Source organism: Pteropus alecto, unplaced genomic scaffold (assembly GCF_000325575.1).
Source record: "Pteropus alecto unplaced genomic scaffold, ASM32557v1 scaffold71, whole genome shotgun sequence".
NCBI lineage: Eukaryota > Metazoa > Chordata > Mammalia > Chiroptera > Pteropodidae > Pteropus > Pteropus alecto.
Window position 1 is genome coordinate 19,827,376 of NW_006433024.1, and position 20,275 is coordinate 19,847,650.

At 35.9% G+C, this 20,275-nt stretch overlaps 1 protein-coding gene and 1 pseudogene across 3 annotated transcripts in view; both read left to right on the forward strand.

The window, feature by feature from the left end:
• Positions 1–20,275, forward strand: part of CUNH11orf49 (chromosome unknown C11orf49 homolog) — a 140,341-nt gene that overhangs the window by 36,944 nt on the left and 83,122 nt on the right. For 2 of the 3 annotated variants that reach the window (XM_006908098.3, XM_006908097.2), the window contains exon 3: positions 19,670–19,800. In XM_006908098.3, the coding sequence (XP_006908160.1) occupies positions 19,670–19,800 (131 nt within the window). Of the gene's footprint in view, positions 1–13,763; positions 13,864–19,669; positions 19,801–20,275 lie in introns of all 3 variants that reach the window. The other variant, XM_025044044.1, reaches the window with a different exon arrangement.
• On the forward strand, positions 16,934–17,052 carry LOC112476626 (annotated as a pseudogene).

The window sequence follows — 20,275 nt, forward strand, 5'->3', positions numbered from 1 at the left end:
ATATATATAAATAAAATTCTATGTTCCATGATTGTTAGAAGGATTAAATGAGATAGTGAATGTCAAGTACTTAGCATTCTACCTAAGATATACTCAGTGTTGAATGCATGATAGCTGCTGCTACTGTTGTTTATTTGCTCAACAAATATTCACCGAGTTGCCTATGTGTTAATGTTCTAGACAACAGAGGATACAGCAGTAAACAAAACAGACTAGATATCCTATCCTTCACTGAGCTTCCATTCTGTAACTATATTTCATTTTTTTCCTCTCGTAATAATTTTAGACTTACAGAAAAGTTGCAAAAATAATAGACAGTTTACATATCCCTTTCACCCAGTTTTCACTGATGTTATCATCTATAACCCTAATAGAAATACGAAAATCAGAAACTTGTTAGTTGAAAACTATTAACTATAAACCTTATTTGAATATCCACCTTTAATTTTGAAGGTCAGTTTTTTCTTGTATAAATTCTAGATTGGCTGTTATTTTCTTCTAGCACTTTGAATACACCATGCCATTATCTTCTAGTTTTCACTGTTTCTGGTGAGAAGTCAGCCATCAGTCTTGTTCTTACATCTTTGAAAATAATCTGTCCTTTATCTCTAGCTATTTTTGGACATTTCTTCTTGGTCTTTGGTTTTTGGTAGTTTTACTATAATGCCTACTTTGCTATTCTTTATATTTAAACTGTTTGGAGTACTTAGTGCTTCTTGAACCTGAAAATTGATACCTTTTATCAGTTTTGGAAAGTTTTCAATTTTTAGCTTTTCAGTTTTACTTCTGTTCTACTATTTTTACTCCTGGGATTCCAATTACATAAACTTTAGAACTTTTCATGATATCCTCTCTGTCTCTTATCACATTTTTTGCATTTTTCATCATTTTATCTTTTATGCTTCATTCTGGATTTTTTTTTTTTTTTAACATTTTAAAAATTAAGTTTATTGGGGATTTTTGGAAATTTTAAACCTATTTTCCAGTTCAGTAATTCTCTTTTCATTTATGTCTAATTTGCTATTAAACCCATCTACTGAATTCCTAATTCCAATATTGTTTTGTTTTTGTTTTGTACCTTACTATGGTACTTTTAATCAGTCTGTTGTAAATATAGAAGAAGGAAAAGAAGAAATTGCACTCTAAGGAAACTATCAGAAAGTTTGAAGAAACCTTAGAATCTCTTTACTAGTGTTTCTTATTATTTCTCTTAGTCTTGCCCCCCCACAGTGCTTCATTCTTTATTCTTTTTTATTCCCAGCAGCAAAGATTTTAATTAGCTTTATTTTCTATATAGGTTATTCCCATATTGTATTGTGAAAACCTTAATTCAGTTTAAATGTGCTTTGTTTATTTTTTAGAGACTTTATTTTTTTAAAGTAGTTTTAGGTTCACAGCAAAATTGAGAGGAAGGTAAAGATTTCCCAGATTCCCCTTGACCCCCCAAACATGCACAGCCTCCTTCATTACCAACATCCCCTACCAGAGTGGTACATTTGTGACAACTGATGAACCTTCACTGACACATCATTATCACCTAAAGTCCATAGTTTACCTTAGGGTTCACTCTTGATGAACATTCTGTGGGTTTGGACAAATGTATAATGACATATACTCATCATTATAGTATCGTACAGAGTACTTTCACTGATCTAAAAATTCTCTATGCTCTGCCTGTTTATCCTCCCCCCAACCTCAGGCGACCACTTATGTTTTACTGTCTTCATAGTTTTGCGTTTTCCAGGATGTTGTATAGTTGGAATCATACAATATGTATAGCCTTTTCCAGTTATTATATTTTTAGTTCAAGAATTGCCATTCAGTTCTTTTTTAATGGTTTCTTTATTAGCTCTTATCTTTCATTTGCTTGAACATAGTTAAGTATAATTATTAAAAAGTCCATGATTAATTGTCTGAATTCCCTGTGGGTCAGTGTCTATTATCTATTCTCTCTCTTGGTTTTTTACTCCATTGTCTTATAGAATACTTCCCCCCCACCCCTTTAGTTGTGTGTTTACAGTGTATTTGAAAAATTATAAAGATAATGTGAGGCTTAGAGTAATGTTATCTTTCTTCAGAGAGGATTTACATTTGCTTCTGGCAGATGGCCTGTGCAGTAGTGATCCTGGATTACCTCAATTCAATTAGGAGCGAAATCATTTGAAGCTAGGCTTAAGTATCAGGGAGGGCTGATATGTTTCTAGTTGTAGCTTTACAGAGTGCCAATCAGAACCTTCAAGATTTAACAGAGTCCCTGACTTTAGCCTGGGTGGGTCCTGAACTCCAGTTTTTTGACCACCAAGTCTCAGGAATCATTTGAAAATTCAGAAATTTAACTTTAATTCAAAACTATTACTTGCTCATTTTATCAGCAGCTGCCTCTTTCATGACTGGCAGAGGCCCTTGGAACTACTAGTGGGTGTAATAATACCTTATTTTTGAAGTGGAGATGAATATTAATGATATTATGAGATATCTGGAATCACTTTAATATGATAAAATATCAGAGGTTACTATTACTGAAAAATAATCACAGGTACTGCTAATTCTATGTTTACATTCATAATCAAAGGACATACTAAATTCCAGTTCGAAACTAGAGATTTAATTTTTAAAACTAGAGATTTAATTTTTACATCCACAAGTTTGTAGATCCTTAGAATTTAACACGTGGACCCTTGTATTTAGAATTCTTGCCCATGGAGAAAAGAGGCCCCACATGCTGGGCTCACCTCTGTGGGTTTTTCCTCCTCTTATAACTTGGCCTTGTCATTCTTCATTTGCCTTGGGAGCTCACTGATAACTTCAAACAGATGCTTTTAATAATTCATTTAGTTTTTCTCAGCCAAGAGAGTTGGTCTAGGTTACCTAGGCTATTTTTATTGTAAGAGGAAGTATTTTGGAACTTTCATTCTAGTGGATTATATCAGCAGAAATAGAAAATATACACTGCAAGAGGTCTTAAAGGAGTCTAACTTGACTTGTAGAAGACTAGTACATGTTGAAAAGGAACAAACAGGAAATATATAATTAGGATACGGCCAGTTTGTGGAAGGCTCAATTATGTTGAGATAAGAAGGGCAAAAACAGTACCCTTATAAAGGCTAAGAAAAAAATTCACTACCTCGTCTTCTTTAAATTTTTTAAAATTTAATAACTATCCGTTAAGCACCTACTATATGCCAATCACTATGCCAGACATGGTCCTCAAGGAGTTCACTGTCATTCTTATGAGAGACAGAAATAATGGCAGTTTACATACCAGAAAACACGTTCTGCAATGTTTGTAGACCTACTATATGCTAGACACCATGCTAGTGGAGGGTATAAGATGAATAAGCCAACTGAACTTGAGAAACCTATGTACTCAGGGAGGAAATCAGATGTATGCATAACAACATAATTATTAAGATGCAATTAAATACGTGCCAAGTAGGATTTCAGGCAACATGTTTTGGGATAAGTGAAAGAAGAGATTTATTCTGACCTACAAATTTTGAGGAAAGCTTCATAAATAGAGGTAGTACTTCAAGTGGTCCTTAGAAGATGAATAATAGAGAATGGAAATTCAGCAGGGAAGGCATCTCTAGCCAAGAGAACAGCATGAGCAAGGGCACAGAAGCTTGGTGTATTTAAAGAATGACAGGGTCTGTGATCAGTGCTTTAGTCTGTTTAAGCTGCTATAACAAACTCTTAAAGATTAGGTGGCTTATACACAACAGAAATTTTTCACGATTCTGCAGGCTAGAAGTTTAAGATAAGGCTCTGGAGGATTCTGTGTCAGTTAAGATCTGCTTCCTGGTTCATAGATGAGTGTCTTTTCACTATATACTCACATAGTAAAAGAGGTAAGGGCTCTCCCACTGGGCCTTCTTTAGAAAGGCACAATCCCATTCAGGAGGGCTCTGCACTCATGACCTAATCATCTTCCAAAGGCCCCACCTCCAGCTACTCCTACATTGGAGAAGGTCTCAACATGTGGATTTTGAGGAAGACACAAATATTCATTCTACAACAGTGAGGTAATAGAGCTCAGGAAGATATGTAAGTGAGGGCTCAGAAAGATAGTTTGGTCATACAAGTTTTCTACCCTATGTTATTGGGTAGAAAACCTGAGATCATTCAATTTAGGAAACATTTCTTACATATCCCTTATATGCCTGCATTAATGACAGGTGCTGGAGAAACAACAATTAATAAGGCATGGTCCCTACCTTGAGATACTCATAGTCAAATTAGCCAGTAATTAAATTACTTGTGATTTGAACTAACTAGAGGTTTTGCTTTTGTTTTTGTTTTTTTTTTTAACTAGAGGTTTAAAGTGCTAAGAATAAAATGTCCAGAGGAAGGATATCTTAATTAAGTTTGAGGAGTCAGGGAAGGTGGCCACTTCTTGATTTTTTTCAATATCAAGCATTATGTATTGACTTCGCGCTAAGAGGTAAATCTAATTTCCTTTAACACATTTTACCACACATATTACTCTTACTTAGCCCCCGATTTCCTAATATATTTAAATCAAGATTTTGGTTATATCAATATTCATTGTTTATATTTTATAACTATATAAACACTGTTGACACTGAACTACATTGCACAACCTTCTCACCCTGGGACTGCCTTTTTTATTTTCCTTTTTGGCTAATTTCCTATAAACTTATCACCAATTTATCTTCAAACTCTACCCAATTGAATAAATTTCCCTTTAGTACTGTGCTATTTATTTTCCTTTTGTCCCTGCAGATCTACTCTCCACATTTCTCTACTCTGGAGGGCTGATCTGTATGGACTCTAATCCATAGATTCTCTTGCCCTGTGGCTTCCTTTTGGGTGAAAGCCGGTTTGGAGGTATTGGCAGGAGATTGAAGGGCAAGAGGAAAGAGAGTTAGACTGGGGTATATATTCTCTTGTTTCTGTCACTCCCAGTTTGCTGTGAGTAGGGTTGGTTCTGTTCCTCTACTGAAGGTGACAGCTATGTTGAATGGTCCCTACTCTTTGTAGATTAAAGAAACTACTTCCTCCACTTGTCTCTTCAGGTGTAGGGGTAAAAACAGATGCTGACTCTTGCTAGCCCTAAGGAAGTCCATTTTCCCTTAACCTTGTTCACCCCTCTGGAAGTATTCTCTTTTTAAAATTTTCCTCAACTACCCTTTTAAAATGAATTATCCATTAATTGCCAGGACTCTGACTGAAGCAAGTACATTCATTTTTGTATGTATTCATTCTCTCTCAGTTTTGTCTTCTTAAAGAAGTCTCTCCCAGAATCTTCTGATCTGCTTTATATTATTTTATCCCCGTGCCTGCTATATAGCAGTTATCTAGTGATCTGATCTCCAGACTTTCACCATTAACCTTAGGATTCCCTGTCTTCTTTCTTCCTTGTTTTTGGTGTAGTGGTTTTAAAACAGGATACCGTATTCTTTGACATACTCCCACCTTTAAAGCAGGGTCTATATCCCCTCCCATTAAGTGTAAATATGATAGAAATAAAACTGTGTGACTTTCAAGGCTAGGTCACAAAAGGCCATCTTGGTCTCTGGGAACTCACTTTTCAGACATTCCCTTAGGACAACCTACCCCCTCTTACTAAGCAGATGCCATGCTGTAAGAAGCTCAGCCACAAGCCTGATTTCAGGCCATCCCAGTCTAGCTGCCTGACGTGTGAGTGAAGAAGCTCCAGATGATTCCATCCTCAACCATTTGAGTTAACCCCAGCCATTCGAGTCTTCTAGTTCAGGTTCTACATATTATGAAGTAGAGGCAAGCCATCTTGGCTTCACTCTGTATAATTCCTGACCTACTGAATCCATGAGCATAATAAAATTGTTATTTTTTTATGCCACTAAGTTTGGTGTAGTTTGTTATGCATCATTAGATGACTGGAACAAAATTTGTTACTGGGCGTAAGGTGCTGCAGTAACAAAACTTAAAACAAGTGTCACTGGTTTAAGACCAGGCAGCAGGCAGAAACCAGGACCTTGAGGAGACTATTAGTGAAAGTCTGAAGGGCCTCAAGGAGACTATCAATGAAGGCCTAAAAGAGAATGAGGAAAATGTTATGGGAAACTGGAGGTAAGAGCACCCTTATTATGTAATGACAAAAAGTTTGGCAATACTGTCACATTTAGTAATGTGAAAAATAGGTACTATACCTAGGGAGCATGATGATCTAGCTGTGGAGATTTCTAGACTGCCTATCTTTTTCTAGCTGCCTACAGTGAAATGTAAGAGAGATGAACTAGAAATGAACTATTTTGTTTTCAAGTAGAATTAGAAGAAATGTAGATAACTCAGGACAGTTTTCCTAACCAGCAAAAAGTACTCGAAGTAAGAAAGTGTCTCAGGACAAAGATCAAATCCAGAGTGCCATCAGGGAAATGTGGTCTTAGGGTAAAGATGGGCCCTTTGTTAAGACCGCAGAAAGAGTTCAAGGTGGAGCCTCATAGATTCTTTCAGGCAGATAAAAGGCCTAAGAATCTTAAGGGTGTGGTCGGACAGCAGCCTCAGAGGGAGCTCAAATAGGGAAGGGCCTGTCTCAAATTGATTTGCGGGTATAGCTTTTGTCTAATGAAGTAAACATCAGTAAAGTTAACAGAAAAACCATCGCTTTTCAAGAGAATCGTACTGGTGGAAGCACCACCAGTTTGGACTAAAGAAGACAGAGATAATACAAAATAAAAGTGGCCTTTGGACCCCCCCCAGACTTCTATGGGCAGGAAGCAAGCTGAGAAGGCTACTTAGTGGCAAACTGAGGCTATGTTTTATGGAAATAAAAGTGTGATTCAGAAGATGGAACCAAAAACTCAGAAACAGAGGCAAAAACCATGGAAAATTATAACCAGGGAGAGGTACTGGGCCCAAGTCAAGGAAATAAGTCATGTGCATGGATGGATTTCAGAATTGCAGTGGACCAATGATTGCTATATTGCTGCATGTTCTTGCTCTTTTTGAATGGAAGTCTTTTGTGGTTATCCTACCCTGTATCACCATTGTATATACTGGGTGTGTGGGAGCATATAACTCATCTCTTTAGTTTACAGATATTCAAAAAGAAGAACCATATTTGAGGAACTGTACCCAAGAAATTGCATTTGAACTTCATCTGTACCTGGACTTGATTTATATGACAAGATCCTGGAGTTCGAGTTGATGCTTAAATGGTATTAGACTTTGGGGGTCCAGAGGAGCAGGGTATATTTTATTTTGCATTTGGGAGGAATGTAAATTGTTGTGGCAGGAGGCCACCTGTGGCAGATTATATTTTCCAAAGATAGCTGTACCAATATCTCCTATCCTAATGTTCTTCTACAAAGTGATCTTGCCATGCCCCCAATAAAAGTTGGAGTCTGATTTTTTACAGTGATGTGCCTTGATGTGCATCTATATTAATTTATTGTGCTAGGCTTTTAAGAATCCTTTCAATCTGGGGACTCATGTCTTCCAGTTCTGAGGAATTTTCTTTAATTTTTTTTTCCTCCCTCCATTTTCACTGTTCTTTCAGACATCTTGTCCACTTACATATACACCCATAGATATGTAGTTTTATATAAATGGTATCATACTGCACATGCTCTTCTGTTTAATGAATTCTATTTTTCAGATTACATAGGCTGTAACTATTTTAAGATTTATCAAATATGACATTTAATGTTTATCAATTAATATGGCATTTAAACATACCCAATTATTTTACTTATATACATGTATAAAATTTTTAGGCTGGTTCTCACATCTATACACCAAAACAAACCTTTTTAGACTATATGTCCCAATTTGGACTTCTGAAAATGTGGTCACCATATGCTAAGGCATGAACTGAGGAATGAGCATGGTGTTTGGTGCTCTCCATTGCTCTTCGTTTCTCATCCCTCCCCGCATGATGACACCATCTGAAATGAACAGAGTCTGCATATTGGAGAGTCATTTAGAATTGCAATATTTTATGGAAACAATTATCTCTAATAACTTTCTGTAAAAATAATATGTTTATCTTGGAGTCTTAAGCCTAGTGGTGATGAAATTTTTTTTCTTGGGAATCCAGAACTCTTTAATCAGCAAAACCCTGTAATTTGCTCCAAATCTATTTTGAGTCCTGTTGACCACTTAGTAGAATAAGCAAGTGTTAAGAGATCCATTGTGTGTTTTCTTTTTTTTTCTAGTTGTGAATTCCATCAAGCTAGCCCATTAATTGCAATGGATAAGCACTAGAGAGCTGTTCATTTGGAAATTAGCAAAGGATGATGGATGAAAGAAAACTATCTTTCTGGTATTTTTGCTTAGAAATCTGGGGATTCAGAATTTAGTCATAAACAAGTAGATTAATGTGTTTGAATACCTTGAAGCACTCTTAATTCATTCCTTGTTTTGTAACATACAAGATCTCACAGATAGCTAAAATAGTAGTTGGGAAATTCTATTGTGAATTTAACGTCTTCCAAAAACACTAATGGGCAGAACGTTTGGCGACAGATGAGCAGACATGGGTTAACTAGTAAATGCATGGCTTAGCTAATAGAGGAAGAAGTCTTATGTCCTGTGGTTACCATGCTATCTGAAGAAGGGTGTAGAATAGACAAGAGGCAAATTCTTTAGGGTCCACTGTCTATTTTGCAGAGCTTTTTTTTTTTTTTTTTTAAATTTAATCTCATAGATAATAAGAACATTTAGTGGCACTAGATGGTATTCATCTGGAGTTTAGGATGTTGTTCAAAACAAGGCAAAAAGGATTACTTTTTGCCAGCTGCATCATTCCTGGCAAGAGCTTGCTACTTTGCTGCTTGTTTTGTTGTTGTTAACCCATTAGAGAAACTAACCTCTTTATTAGTTCCAGCCAAATCTTTGTCATCATTGGCCCTAAAAACTTCACACCTGGCCATTCTGAAAGCCTCTATCCTCAGTGATTGATGCTCATCCCCACAGGCTCCCCAAAGCCCTCCTCCTTTTTTTCCTGAAGCACCTTCAAGCATTTCTGCATGGCTACCCACTGTCTTCTATTGTATCTCCTCCTCCTGCCTTACTGAATACTGGATTTCCCAGCTCACAACTCTTAAGAAGGAGCTTTATTTCAGAGTAGAAAGGGGCCCCCATATGTGGCCTATTATATCCATATCAACTTGCTTACCCTTTTCAAACAGCTATTGTCTTTTAATAGGGTCCTGCCTGGCAGGGGGAGTCCTTAATTCCTGCCATATAAGAATGGGCAGCTTGAGTTACAGCGAACTGCAGTTTGGTGCTCTGATCAAAAGGCCTCTGTTGTTTTTAGTGTTTTTTTTCCCCTCCCTCTCTCTCTCTTTCTATATCCTGGGCTAATAATTCAGCACAGCGAGGTCATTACAGGCTTTGAATTGAGAGCTGAGAGTGTTAAATTACTGACCTAGAATAAAAGAGATCTGGGGGGCTCTCAAGAAAGATAAAGGGATTCCGGATAGTAAAGTGCAAGCCCAGCAACCTCACTTCTTAACAATATTATTTTTTTTAATCCTCTCTGTCTCCAAAAGTCTTTTCTGGGACAAGGAAAGATCTCCTGCCAGAGAGATTAGGTTAGGAACTCTACATATTGTGAGCGCTGTGGCCCAGGTGCTAGCAGTTCATGGGTGCCTGTGTAGCTAGCTGTCTTATTTGTCTCCCCGCTTGTCAATATTTCACTCTCTTCCACATTGCTCCCTCAAACATATATTTGGTCCTTTATCACATAAATCAAATATACTTGTGGTATTTCAGCTGAAAAAGTTATATCCCATGTGAGGATTTCAGACATGTGAAAAACATACTACTTGGCCCCCAAAATATCTTAAAAATATGACAGTGTCTCATTAAAAGCTGCTTCCGTTCTATTTATACTTTGTAAATGATATTAGTCTGGTCTACCCTATTTTAACAAGAAAAAGATTGCCCTATTGTGAATGAATTTGACACCTCTACTGTATTGGGGTTTCTGCAGAAAGTATTTCCATTTCTTCATACCTTGCCAAAACTGTTAACCTCTCATGTATCCTTTTTTATAATTTTCTCTTAAAGCCAGGCACTATTCTTATCCTCTGGAAAATATTGACTCCCCAAGTCTACAATTTTTAGAAAAATCCCTGAAATCATCTTTCACAGATTTTCTGCACAGCGAAATAATAATAATAGCTAATAGTCCCTGAATGTGCTAGGCATCATACAGCATGCATTATTATCATACTTACTGTTTTGAAACATAAAAAATACAACCATTATACATAAAAGATAATTGAGGCACAAAGTGGTAAAGTACCTGGCCCAAAGTCACACAACTAGGAAGCGGTTAGATTTGCCCCAGACTAGTACTTCTCAGACTTTAATGTGCATGTGAATCACTTGGGGATCTTGTTAAAATGCACAATCAGATTTAGTAGGTCTGGGATGGGGCCCGACAGGCTTCTAAGTGATACCAGTGCTGCTGTCCTTGGTCCACACCTTTAGTAGCAAGGCTGTAGTTATTCTTACTGTAGGACCACTCTAAAAAATTGTTTTCGTCGTAACTTCCAATTTCTCATTCCATCAGGCAATTCTATAAATATACATACTGCGCATTTGGCATCAATATCTTACTTTTTAAAATTTGTATTGTAAAATATACATAACATAAAATTTACCATTTTAACCATTTTTAAGTATATAGTTCTGTAGCACTAAGTACATTCACATTGTTCTGCAGCCATCACCACCATCCATCTCCAGAACCTCTTCATCTTCCCAAACTGAAACTTCATACCCACTGAACACTAAGTCCTCATTCCACCCACCCCGGACCCTGATAACCATCATTCTACTATCTCTCTATGAATTTGGCTACTCTAGGTACTTCATACAAGTGGAATCATACTATATTTGTCTTTTTGTGACTGGCTTATTTTATTTAGCATAATGTCTTCAAGATCCATCCACGTTGTAGCATGTATCAGAATTTCCTTCCTTTTTGAGGCTTAATAATATTTCATTGTGTGCATATATCACATTTCATTTACCCATTCATCTGTTAATGACACTTGGATTGCTTCCCCATTTTGGCTATTATGAATAATGCTTCCATGAACATGGGTATACAACTATCGAAGTCCCTACTTTCATTTTTTTTTTTTTACTGTAAACTCAGAAGTGGATTTACTGGATCATATGGTAATTCTACCAATTTTACTTTCTAAGATACAAATTTATGTTCAAGTTATTGTTTATGTTCCTTTTTTTTTTTTTTACATTTCTTAAAGTAATGGTAAGAACATTTCTTTCTTAAAGTAATGGTAGGAAAAGTGAGTTTTCAGTACAGGTTTTCAGTACAGCTATAGAGCTGCTTTGTGATTTTCAGTGAATCACAAAAGAATATTAAGAAATGTCCTTTGGTCCTTAGGAGATTGGTAGTTGGTTGAATGACACCATGTCGAGAATTAAAGAGTGCTCATGTTCTAAAATAAATCAATATTAAGAAGATTTATGTCACAGAGAATGTTCTGTATGAATGAATTCGAGACTTCACCTGACAAACAGGTGTTCAGGGAATAGGGAAGCCCCTTGTAAATTTTTATGTTCTTTCTTTAAGACTTCCTAGAGCGACTATACCAGGATCTTCAGAAACTTTATGGCACCTCTTTCTCTGAGGTCTTTAACCAAATAACACATAAGAGTCTCATCTGTTCACACAAGTTTGGTGCAAGATGCTGCCTACTATCTGGAGTTTTTTCCTCTTAAATCTTTATTTTTATTTTTCAATTACAGTTGACATTCAATATTATATTAGTTTCAGTTGTACAGCCTGAAACTAATATAATATTGATTAGACTAGTGATTAGACTTTTATATAATTTATGAAGTGATCCCCTTATCCTCTTATATCTTTAAACTTTTAAAGATATATTTTAAAGATATACTTTTGAACTTTTTTGTTGGAAATAAGAAAAATCAAAGTAACATTAAAATCTGATACGTTAATAAGAAAATTTAAAGAGATTTTTACAAAGCTATCAGGATTTTTTTCATCAGAGACTACTGAATCATTAAGACTACTTTAATTATGTATGCCTAGAGCTCTTTTATTTTAGGAGTTCCTAACTAATGCAAAATATTGAGAGGAATGAACTTGAACTTGGAAAGATAAAACAACACAAAATATCTTTCAACTAAAGTCAGGAAAATGAGTGCTTTAAAAGTATACCAGCAGCTTTTAAAGCTTTTGCTTGGCTACTGAAAGAACCTGCATTTATTTTCTAAAAAGTGAGACTAGCTTTGGAGATAAAACAAAAACTAGCAAAAAGAAAGTGACTTTGAAAATAATGATAGCAATGTAACACAAGACATGATAAGACAACAGCCACGAAGAAGAGCGTGGAATCAGCAGCCAAAAGTCTGATGTGTATGGCTCTGAAAGAGTAAATCTTGCATCCCAACCACTCTTTAATTTTATCATCATCTTGAATTATAATCAAATCCAAGAAGACTTGGCCTATGACTAAACCATTTATATGGAGCATTTTTTTTTTTTCAACCTAATTCATAACATCTTGAACAAGAACAAAGGATGGTGTTTTGAGAATTACTCACTGGACTTTGAAACAAGAGAGTTGATAAATGTAATACCTCCAGCTCTTGAATGGGGTGGTATGGAGGAAGGGGTTTGTAACATTTAAGGGACCCATAAAAATAGTGTTGTGTTTTCAATGAAATCCGCAGGTGATACTAATGGGAACATTTTGGGGCTTCTAGTGAGAACAAAGAATGACATAAAAGGATCTAAAAGCTATAGCTGTAGGCAGAAAATAGAATAGAATTTACCTTAAAATGTTGTCTGGTGCTGTACAAAGATATGCAACGGCTGGGGAAAACCTGGAAGGAAATTTGTATTGAGTTCAAAAAGCTAATAAAGAAAACTGATGAGAAATTAGATGAGAATATGATATGTGATCTGGCAGTAAAACAGACAAAAGCTATTTTTGCTCTCGAGGGGTAGAGAGGAGTCATATTGTGGGGAAGGGATGGTAGGGTCTGTCATCTGACTAAGGGGAAGCCTGATCTGTAATAATTCAGCTTCAGTAGAAGAAAATAGTACAGACGAGGTGAGACAGTGGACAAAAGTGACATGGAGGTTGAAAGAGCTGCATAGAAAGAAATAACAGCTGACAGGTTGGAGACCACATAAGAATGTGAGATGTAATGTGTAGCAGGAGATGAGATATAACAGAAATACAACATTCTAAAGAGAAACATTCTTTGCCTAGAAACTTTTCCTGCAAGACTAGTGATGTTTCCCCAGAGAAATCATGAAAACACAATTACTGTGGATTTCAAGTGAAATTAGGCAAGCTCCTAGAAGTACTGTTATCAACAGCTCTGTTTAGAGTCCTTGTAGGAATGAGACAAACTAGAGATTTATCTTAAGTGTTGTTTTAAAAAAATTTTTATTATACAAATTTAACATAACAATATTGCAGAATATTTGGAAGATAGGAAGAAATCAATTATAAGCCAACAACTCTAATACAATTAGTAAATATAATTGTCTTAGATTTTTAATCATTTTCCTTATGCATACCTACTTAAATACAGTTAAAATTATAATGAACACACAATTTTGTTTTCTGGTTTTTTTGTAATGTATAAAAAGCATTTTCTAAATCGCTACATTGTCTTTTTATAATTTAAATTTCTAATATACTATAAAGGATATGCATGTAGTAACCTTCTCCCAGTGTTCTGTGCATTGATTTCCCATCCTGAGGTACATGTATTTATTTGCTTGTTTCTATTTGCAGAGTCAACAGCCTTATAAAAGTGATATTTCTTCACACTTAAAACTTCAAGGGGTAAGCAGATGTTAATGAATCATCTTACTTCAGCTCTGATCCTTAGTGGGTAAGGCGCTATATACAATTGGGAGTTTATCATAGCATGCCAGGCCTTCAGCAATATGTTTTGAAGTTTGAAGTCTTCAAAAGGGAGTTTGAAACATTTTTAACTCTGGCAGCAGGCCTAACTGAATTATAAACAAAGTCCCAGTGGAGAGCAGTTTACTTTTGGGAAGCAATGTGTGAGAACTAAGTCCTTTGGGGAAAATTTGCTTGGAGATCCTTCTACCTAGAAACAATCTCCTTTTCTCGTAGCATCAGCCCAGGATGGGACAAGTACTTTAAGAAGATTCTTTCTGGGGTTTGGTGACAGAAGAGCACTTAGTGAAATAACCAAGGAAAGAAAACTCAGCATTGCTTATACTTAACCATTGCAGAAGCTTTCCACAGCTCTCAGGGCCTGTAAAGCTGTCTCGTGAGTTTTTCTCTTCAAAATGCAGTAAAATACGATCTCACTGATGTCATCTTCTGAAAACTAGCTGTGCTACTGAGAATTACTCAGTCAGAAAGAAAAAAGTCTTGGTATAAAACGCCAGTGCTTAAGGCATTAGAGTGAACTGATAAGCTTCTGATGTAGTAGTTTTACTATTGAAGAAATTATGAATCCCGTTCACCACAGTGGCAATTTAGTTCTCACGAACTGGTCCACCTATCCCCAGACAGTGACTAAAGATTGATTAGTCCCTGTTGGATTTCTTTCTGAATTTGGGATTTTTTTTTTTTTTAGAAGCCAATGATCTTGAATATTCGACTTCTAATTTAACTAATGCTGGGCATGAGAAAATGAAGAGAATTTGAGCACCCACCTGTAGTGTGGCAGTTTTCTATTTTCTATACTGCTTACACTTTTTTCTTCCTGGCCAGTAGAGAACTGCAATTGATTCACCTGATACATATCTATGGGCAAACCCTTATTCAAAATGTACCATGTGTTAAAGCCACACTTTGTCAAATTTCTCCTTGGATCCAGAATCATATTGTTCACTTACTTTTTCCTGTAACAGGTGTGTTGTATGTTTGAATAATAGATGACAACAGCCCAGTAGAGAGAAGTTCTTAGAAATTCAGCATTAAACTTTTGTGCAGAAACTTCTTAAAACACCATAAGCAAGAAATTGGTGTGAGGCAACTTCTGTTCAAGTGTGCTGTGTAAACTACTTTGGGATTCTATAACGTAGACCAAGCTGACATGCTCTACTGATTTCTCTCATCAAGTTAGCATTGTCAAATCCTGTAGTAAATAGACAATGGAAAGAAAAGAAATGTTTAAGGGCCTTAGGCTTCACCTGAATTTCACAAGGAAGGAAAGAATAAATCCAGGGATCAGTAGTTCAGGGGACCAAATCATGGTCCACAGAAATATATATCTTTAGGGTTTGGTGACTTTTTGCAAAATGAAACTTCAGTCTGCTAATTTTGCCAATCCGTTAGTAGGAAATATGCCACAAAAGTTTTATTTCCTTACCCCCTACACAGAATATGTTTTTTCCTTCAGCTTATAGAAGCAACAAAAGGTTCCTTTGAAGCATGATTCTTTCTAAAATTTGCGTATTTGATCTTATTTACTTTTCAGAGGATGATCCTGGTGTGGCTAGTTTGTGCTACGTAATTGGATGTGATCTGTTCTCATATTTTACTTTGGTAGATGTGTTTAGGATTCCTTGCAAATAAAGTTCATCTCAAAATAGCAGAAGACAACTCCAAACCTGATAGAGGAAGTCTGCTCTAATGAGCTGGCCTGGTTTTAGAAAGAAATAAGGGTGATAAGAGACTGAACTACTGCAGTAAAATCTAATTGAGTAGGTCAAGGCTGATAGGCCATAGGTTGGAGAGCAAATTTGTACTTAGACCATTTCATTTTAATATATATACATACATACACACACATATATATATATAATTCATAAAGAAATTTTAATTTTGATGTCTCTGGTTCTCTTGTGGCCAGAGGATCCAGAGATTTCCTGAACTTCCTATTCATGACAGCTAAAAAAGTAATCAGATCCTTATAAATTGGAAAAAAGAACATCTTTATTATGCTCCCTTTTGCATAAGAAAGATAGGGAAATAAAAATATGTACATGTATTTGCTCATGTGGGAAAAACAATGCATACAAGAAGAATAAAGTAGAGACCAATGAGACTCATTACCTATAGGACATTGTTGGAAATGGAGCGAAAAGGTAAAAGTAGGGGGTCCAAGGGAAGATGACACTTATTTTTGGAACTGTGTTAATATTTCACACAGGCAAGATATCTATGTCCATATATGTAATCAACAAGGATGAGGGGCCCTAAAATTGAATACAGACAAAACAAACTACTTTTCAAATGAACAACATAAACATACTGAAGGGAACCGGGGAAATTAAGTAAATTTTGAACACAGAATTGAGACTGTATGCCCTCCCTCAGGCTAAAAAACAAAAAAAAGCTCTGAACAAGTGTTGAACTATAATTAGTAGTCTGTTTTTCACAGAGGTATGAGTTAGCAATTGCTGTACATTTTGGGACTGAGCAAAATAAAAATATATTATGGATAATGGGAGCCAGATTTCTCACTGTGAGAAGAGGAAGTTTCAGATACAAAAAAAAAGAGAAGAATAGAATATGCCCTGTAGTAATGAATTGGAATCGAATCAGTGTGAACTAATGAGGTTTTACTAGATAGATAGATAGATAGATAGATAGATAGATAAATAGATAGATAGATGGAAATGAATATAGGTGTATATGTGTATGTGTGTGTGTATGCAAACGTGTAGAGTGTGTGTACACAGACCTTCATCTGTTTCTTAATTCTGAGAAAGCCTAGAAGCAAAGACACATTAGGAGCAGTAAGCACATCCAGCTTCTACCTAGATCTTGTTTCTAAACACTGTTTTCTATTAAAAGCAACTCACACTTCTTAGAGAAATGACTGGTTTCATGATAGAGTAGGGAACATGTTATTCTATCAAAAATTAAGGAAGTAAGCAAAGAATTGTGTGGACATGTCAAAAAGACATAGAAGTCAGCTTAAAGAGGCTTCCATAGCCAAGCCTGGGATAATTTGAGCATCAAAATAAATGACAATTGTCTACGGCCATGCTACCTTGAACAAGCCCAATCCTGTCTGATCTCAGAAGCTAAGCAGGGTCAGGCCTGGTTAGTACTTGGATGGGAGACCACTTAGGAAGACCAGGTGCTGTAGGTGTAAAAAATTTTAAAAATAAGAGATTGTAAGCTGACAAGGTCCTTGCAATCTGTGAGGTCAACCAAGGGGTGCCTTGCCTAAAAAAAAAATTTTTAATTAAATAAATAAATAAACAAATAAGTAAATAAATAAATGACAATGAAAGATTATAACCTATTGAATAAAATAAGAATCCATGAGTCCAGAATGATATAAGCAAATACTGAATGAATGAGAAAGGTAAGCTCTTCTTTACTGTAGAAAGTCAACTTATAAATGTAGTTGAAATGATGTAACTAGGGAGAAAATGCCATTTGGCAAACCCCATCATAATTGTTATTGCTTCTGGCAAGAATAATAGATCCTGAAACTAGGAAACGAAAGTTTAAAGAGTAACAATATATCTCCACAGCCTCAAAATATCTCCCCACAATATACTTATTAAGTATAACCTAATTGCTCACTCTATAGAACTTATAGTCTAGTAGGGAAAATAAGTCTAGTAACTTTAAAACAAGGCAGCAAATTGTGAACACCATTAGAGAGTCATAAATGAGGTCATGAGAATTGGGCAAGAAGGGTGGAAGCAGAAGAGGTCATGTAAAACATGGCATTTGAGATGGTCCTGAAAGATTAGATAGAATTTTAACAGATGGAGGTGGAAAAAAGATACTTCAGGTTAAGAAAGAAACAATAAAGTTTTGAGAAATATTACGTTTTGTTTTTTTTTTTCCTTATAGCCATCTTACCTAAAAAGAATTATCACTGATTATATTAATATTAAGATTACATAAAGAGTCAATTAACATTGACTTTTTAGGTGAGTGATTATGACTTCTATAATGACCAGCTGCTGCCCTAATCAAACATTTCTAATTATTTTTAATTAAAAGTTATTTTATTGGTATGGATTATCTAAAGGCAGTACTCTAAATACAATTATAAATCTTTTTATGTTCAATATTAAATGCTTTTGCCCTATCAATTTGTTTTATAAAATTCCTATTTCATAAATTCTTGTGTAATTTTTACCTATCTGAGGCTCAGTCGGATTCTTTAATACATGAATTATTCCCTAGTTTCAAAAAAAATAAAATAAAATAAGAGACTTTTAAAAAGCTAGACTAAGGATATAATTTCACTAGTATTAGTTTCTTTACAGACTAGACTGTGACCTAGACACCAACTTTTTCCTTTCTGAGGTATGAAGCACACTTTGGGACTAATTCTTTGCTGGATACCTTTATAAATTTAGGCTAGAATGTTATCATTTTAGACTTCGTTTGCTAGAAATGTGGCCTACTCCATTTACTTGTAACAGCTCATTTGCTTTCTTTTTCATTTTTCTTTGCTCAAGACAATAGCACTGCCACAAACTATATGGTTAGGTTAACGCTTTCATTGCTTTTTAAAAACCTCTTTTCTAACCCAATTCTTTGCCAGGTATTGTCCTCATACTTTCTCATAGTGTCTTTGAAGTAGATTTTAACAGTACTTTTCCATGAGAGAAGAAGAGTGTGTAATATGCTTCTTCATACAGCATCATTAATAGAAAGAGGCTAATTTTATCCTAAGTGATAGCATACTCTGTGTTAAAAACTTGGTAAGGGAAAAGAAAAATGGAATAGATGGCTCCTGAAATTTTTTCCTGTTCAGTTGAGAGGTTCAGATTTTTTCCCCTTTAAATAGTCAACAAATGAAAAGTAGTATTTGGAATTACCACTGTCGTCTTCTTGCTTGCCATCTTTGGTTTAATGTCTGCTTCTCTGTAAAGATTAACACATTTTCCATTCATGATTTACTTGTCAGAGAATTTAGGAGTTTTCTGGAACCTGAAGTCTGCCTTTGGTAGTGTTGCTTATTGGATAATTGCCTATTTTTTGGTGGAATTTCCATTTTTAGATTACGCCAGGCTCTACGGCCTTTATTTCTTTGGTGAAAGAATCCAAAAGTGATGGAGTATATATTTTTTTCCCTTTCCCCAGCCCAGCTTAAACAATTATTCACTTGGGCCCTGGGGCTTTGCTCCATACTTTCATTCAGGGGCCACTTTCTACCCTTGTTCTTATTTGCCTTTAGTGTTCTATTTGGAACCTTTTTATATCCTTTGGCACATGGACTCTCCTCTGAGGTTATTGTCAGAGAAGTATTCAACACCACCCCCAAACTGGAACAGACAATCTAGTTCTGTCCCACAAGCCATGTTGTTCCTATAGCAGCTGATATAGGTCAGAGAGTATGAAAAGAATATCTTTAAGGAAACATAATTCCAAATAAGGTAGGGGGAGAAGTAGTCTCTGAAAAGATACGAGTGCCAGTGTCATCCAATTTAAGACTGAAAGATTTCTCTCCATATGAAATGCTCTAGTGACTGATGAAAGCTCCCTCGGTATATATATGTGAGAGGTGAGAAGCACTCAGGGGAATTAGACTCCGACAGTTTTCAGAGGGATGTGATTATGTGAAGAGACTTTCTTATAGAAGGGTTTGGTCTAATCTATAGTTTAGAGTTTTGTTGGAGAAAAGATATTTCCCCACTTTTTGGCAGTGGTTCCATCTGGTCTTGATTTTTCATTCTGATTTCAGACTTCCATAACCAGCCATCTAATGATGATTTCTTGATCTTTTCTCTATGCAGTTTTAACAGTGTATGTCAGGGAACTCACGTTCTCTTTCGGGAATTCAGCTTCATCCAAGCCACCCCTCACAACAGGGCATCGTTCTTACGGGCCTTCTGGAGATGCTTCCGATCGGTGGGCAAAAATGGCGGTAAGTCTTCCCAAATTATTTTCTTCCTTCCAGACTTCTTTCTTTTGTTCCTATAAATATTGTTGGAGTACATGCTATCCAAGGCTGTAGGCACAACTTACTTTTGAGGAGCTGTTTGTCTTGTGTCAGAGATACTACCTTCATTTCTACCACCATCACCACCATTAATGAGTGTGTTAAGAGCTATAAGCACTTTACATGTACTAATTCATTTACTCTTCACAACATCTCTCTGTGGTAGATACTGTAGCTCCCATTTTATAACCAGTGAAACTGAGGATCAGAGGGGTTAAGCAACTTGGCAAGGTTAAACAGTAAATGCTGGGGCCAGATTCATACCCAGGCAGTCTGGCTCCAGAGCCTTTGCTCTTGGCAAATATTAAAATACCATGCAGTGAATTCAAGAATGATGTGAATGCAAAGGAGGAAACTCCTGAGTCGGGGGTGGGATGCGAATACACTTGTTAGAAAAGGG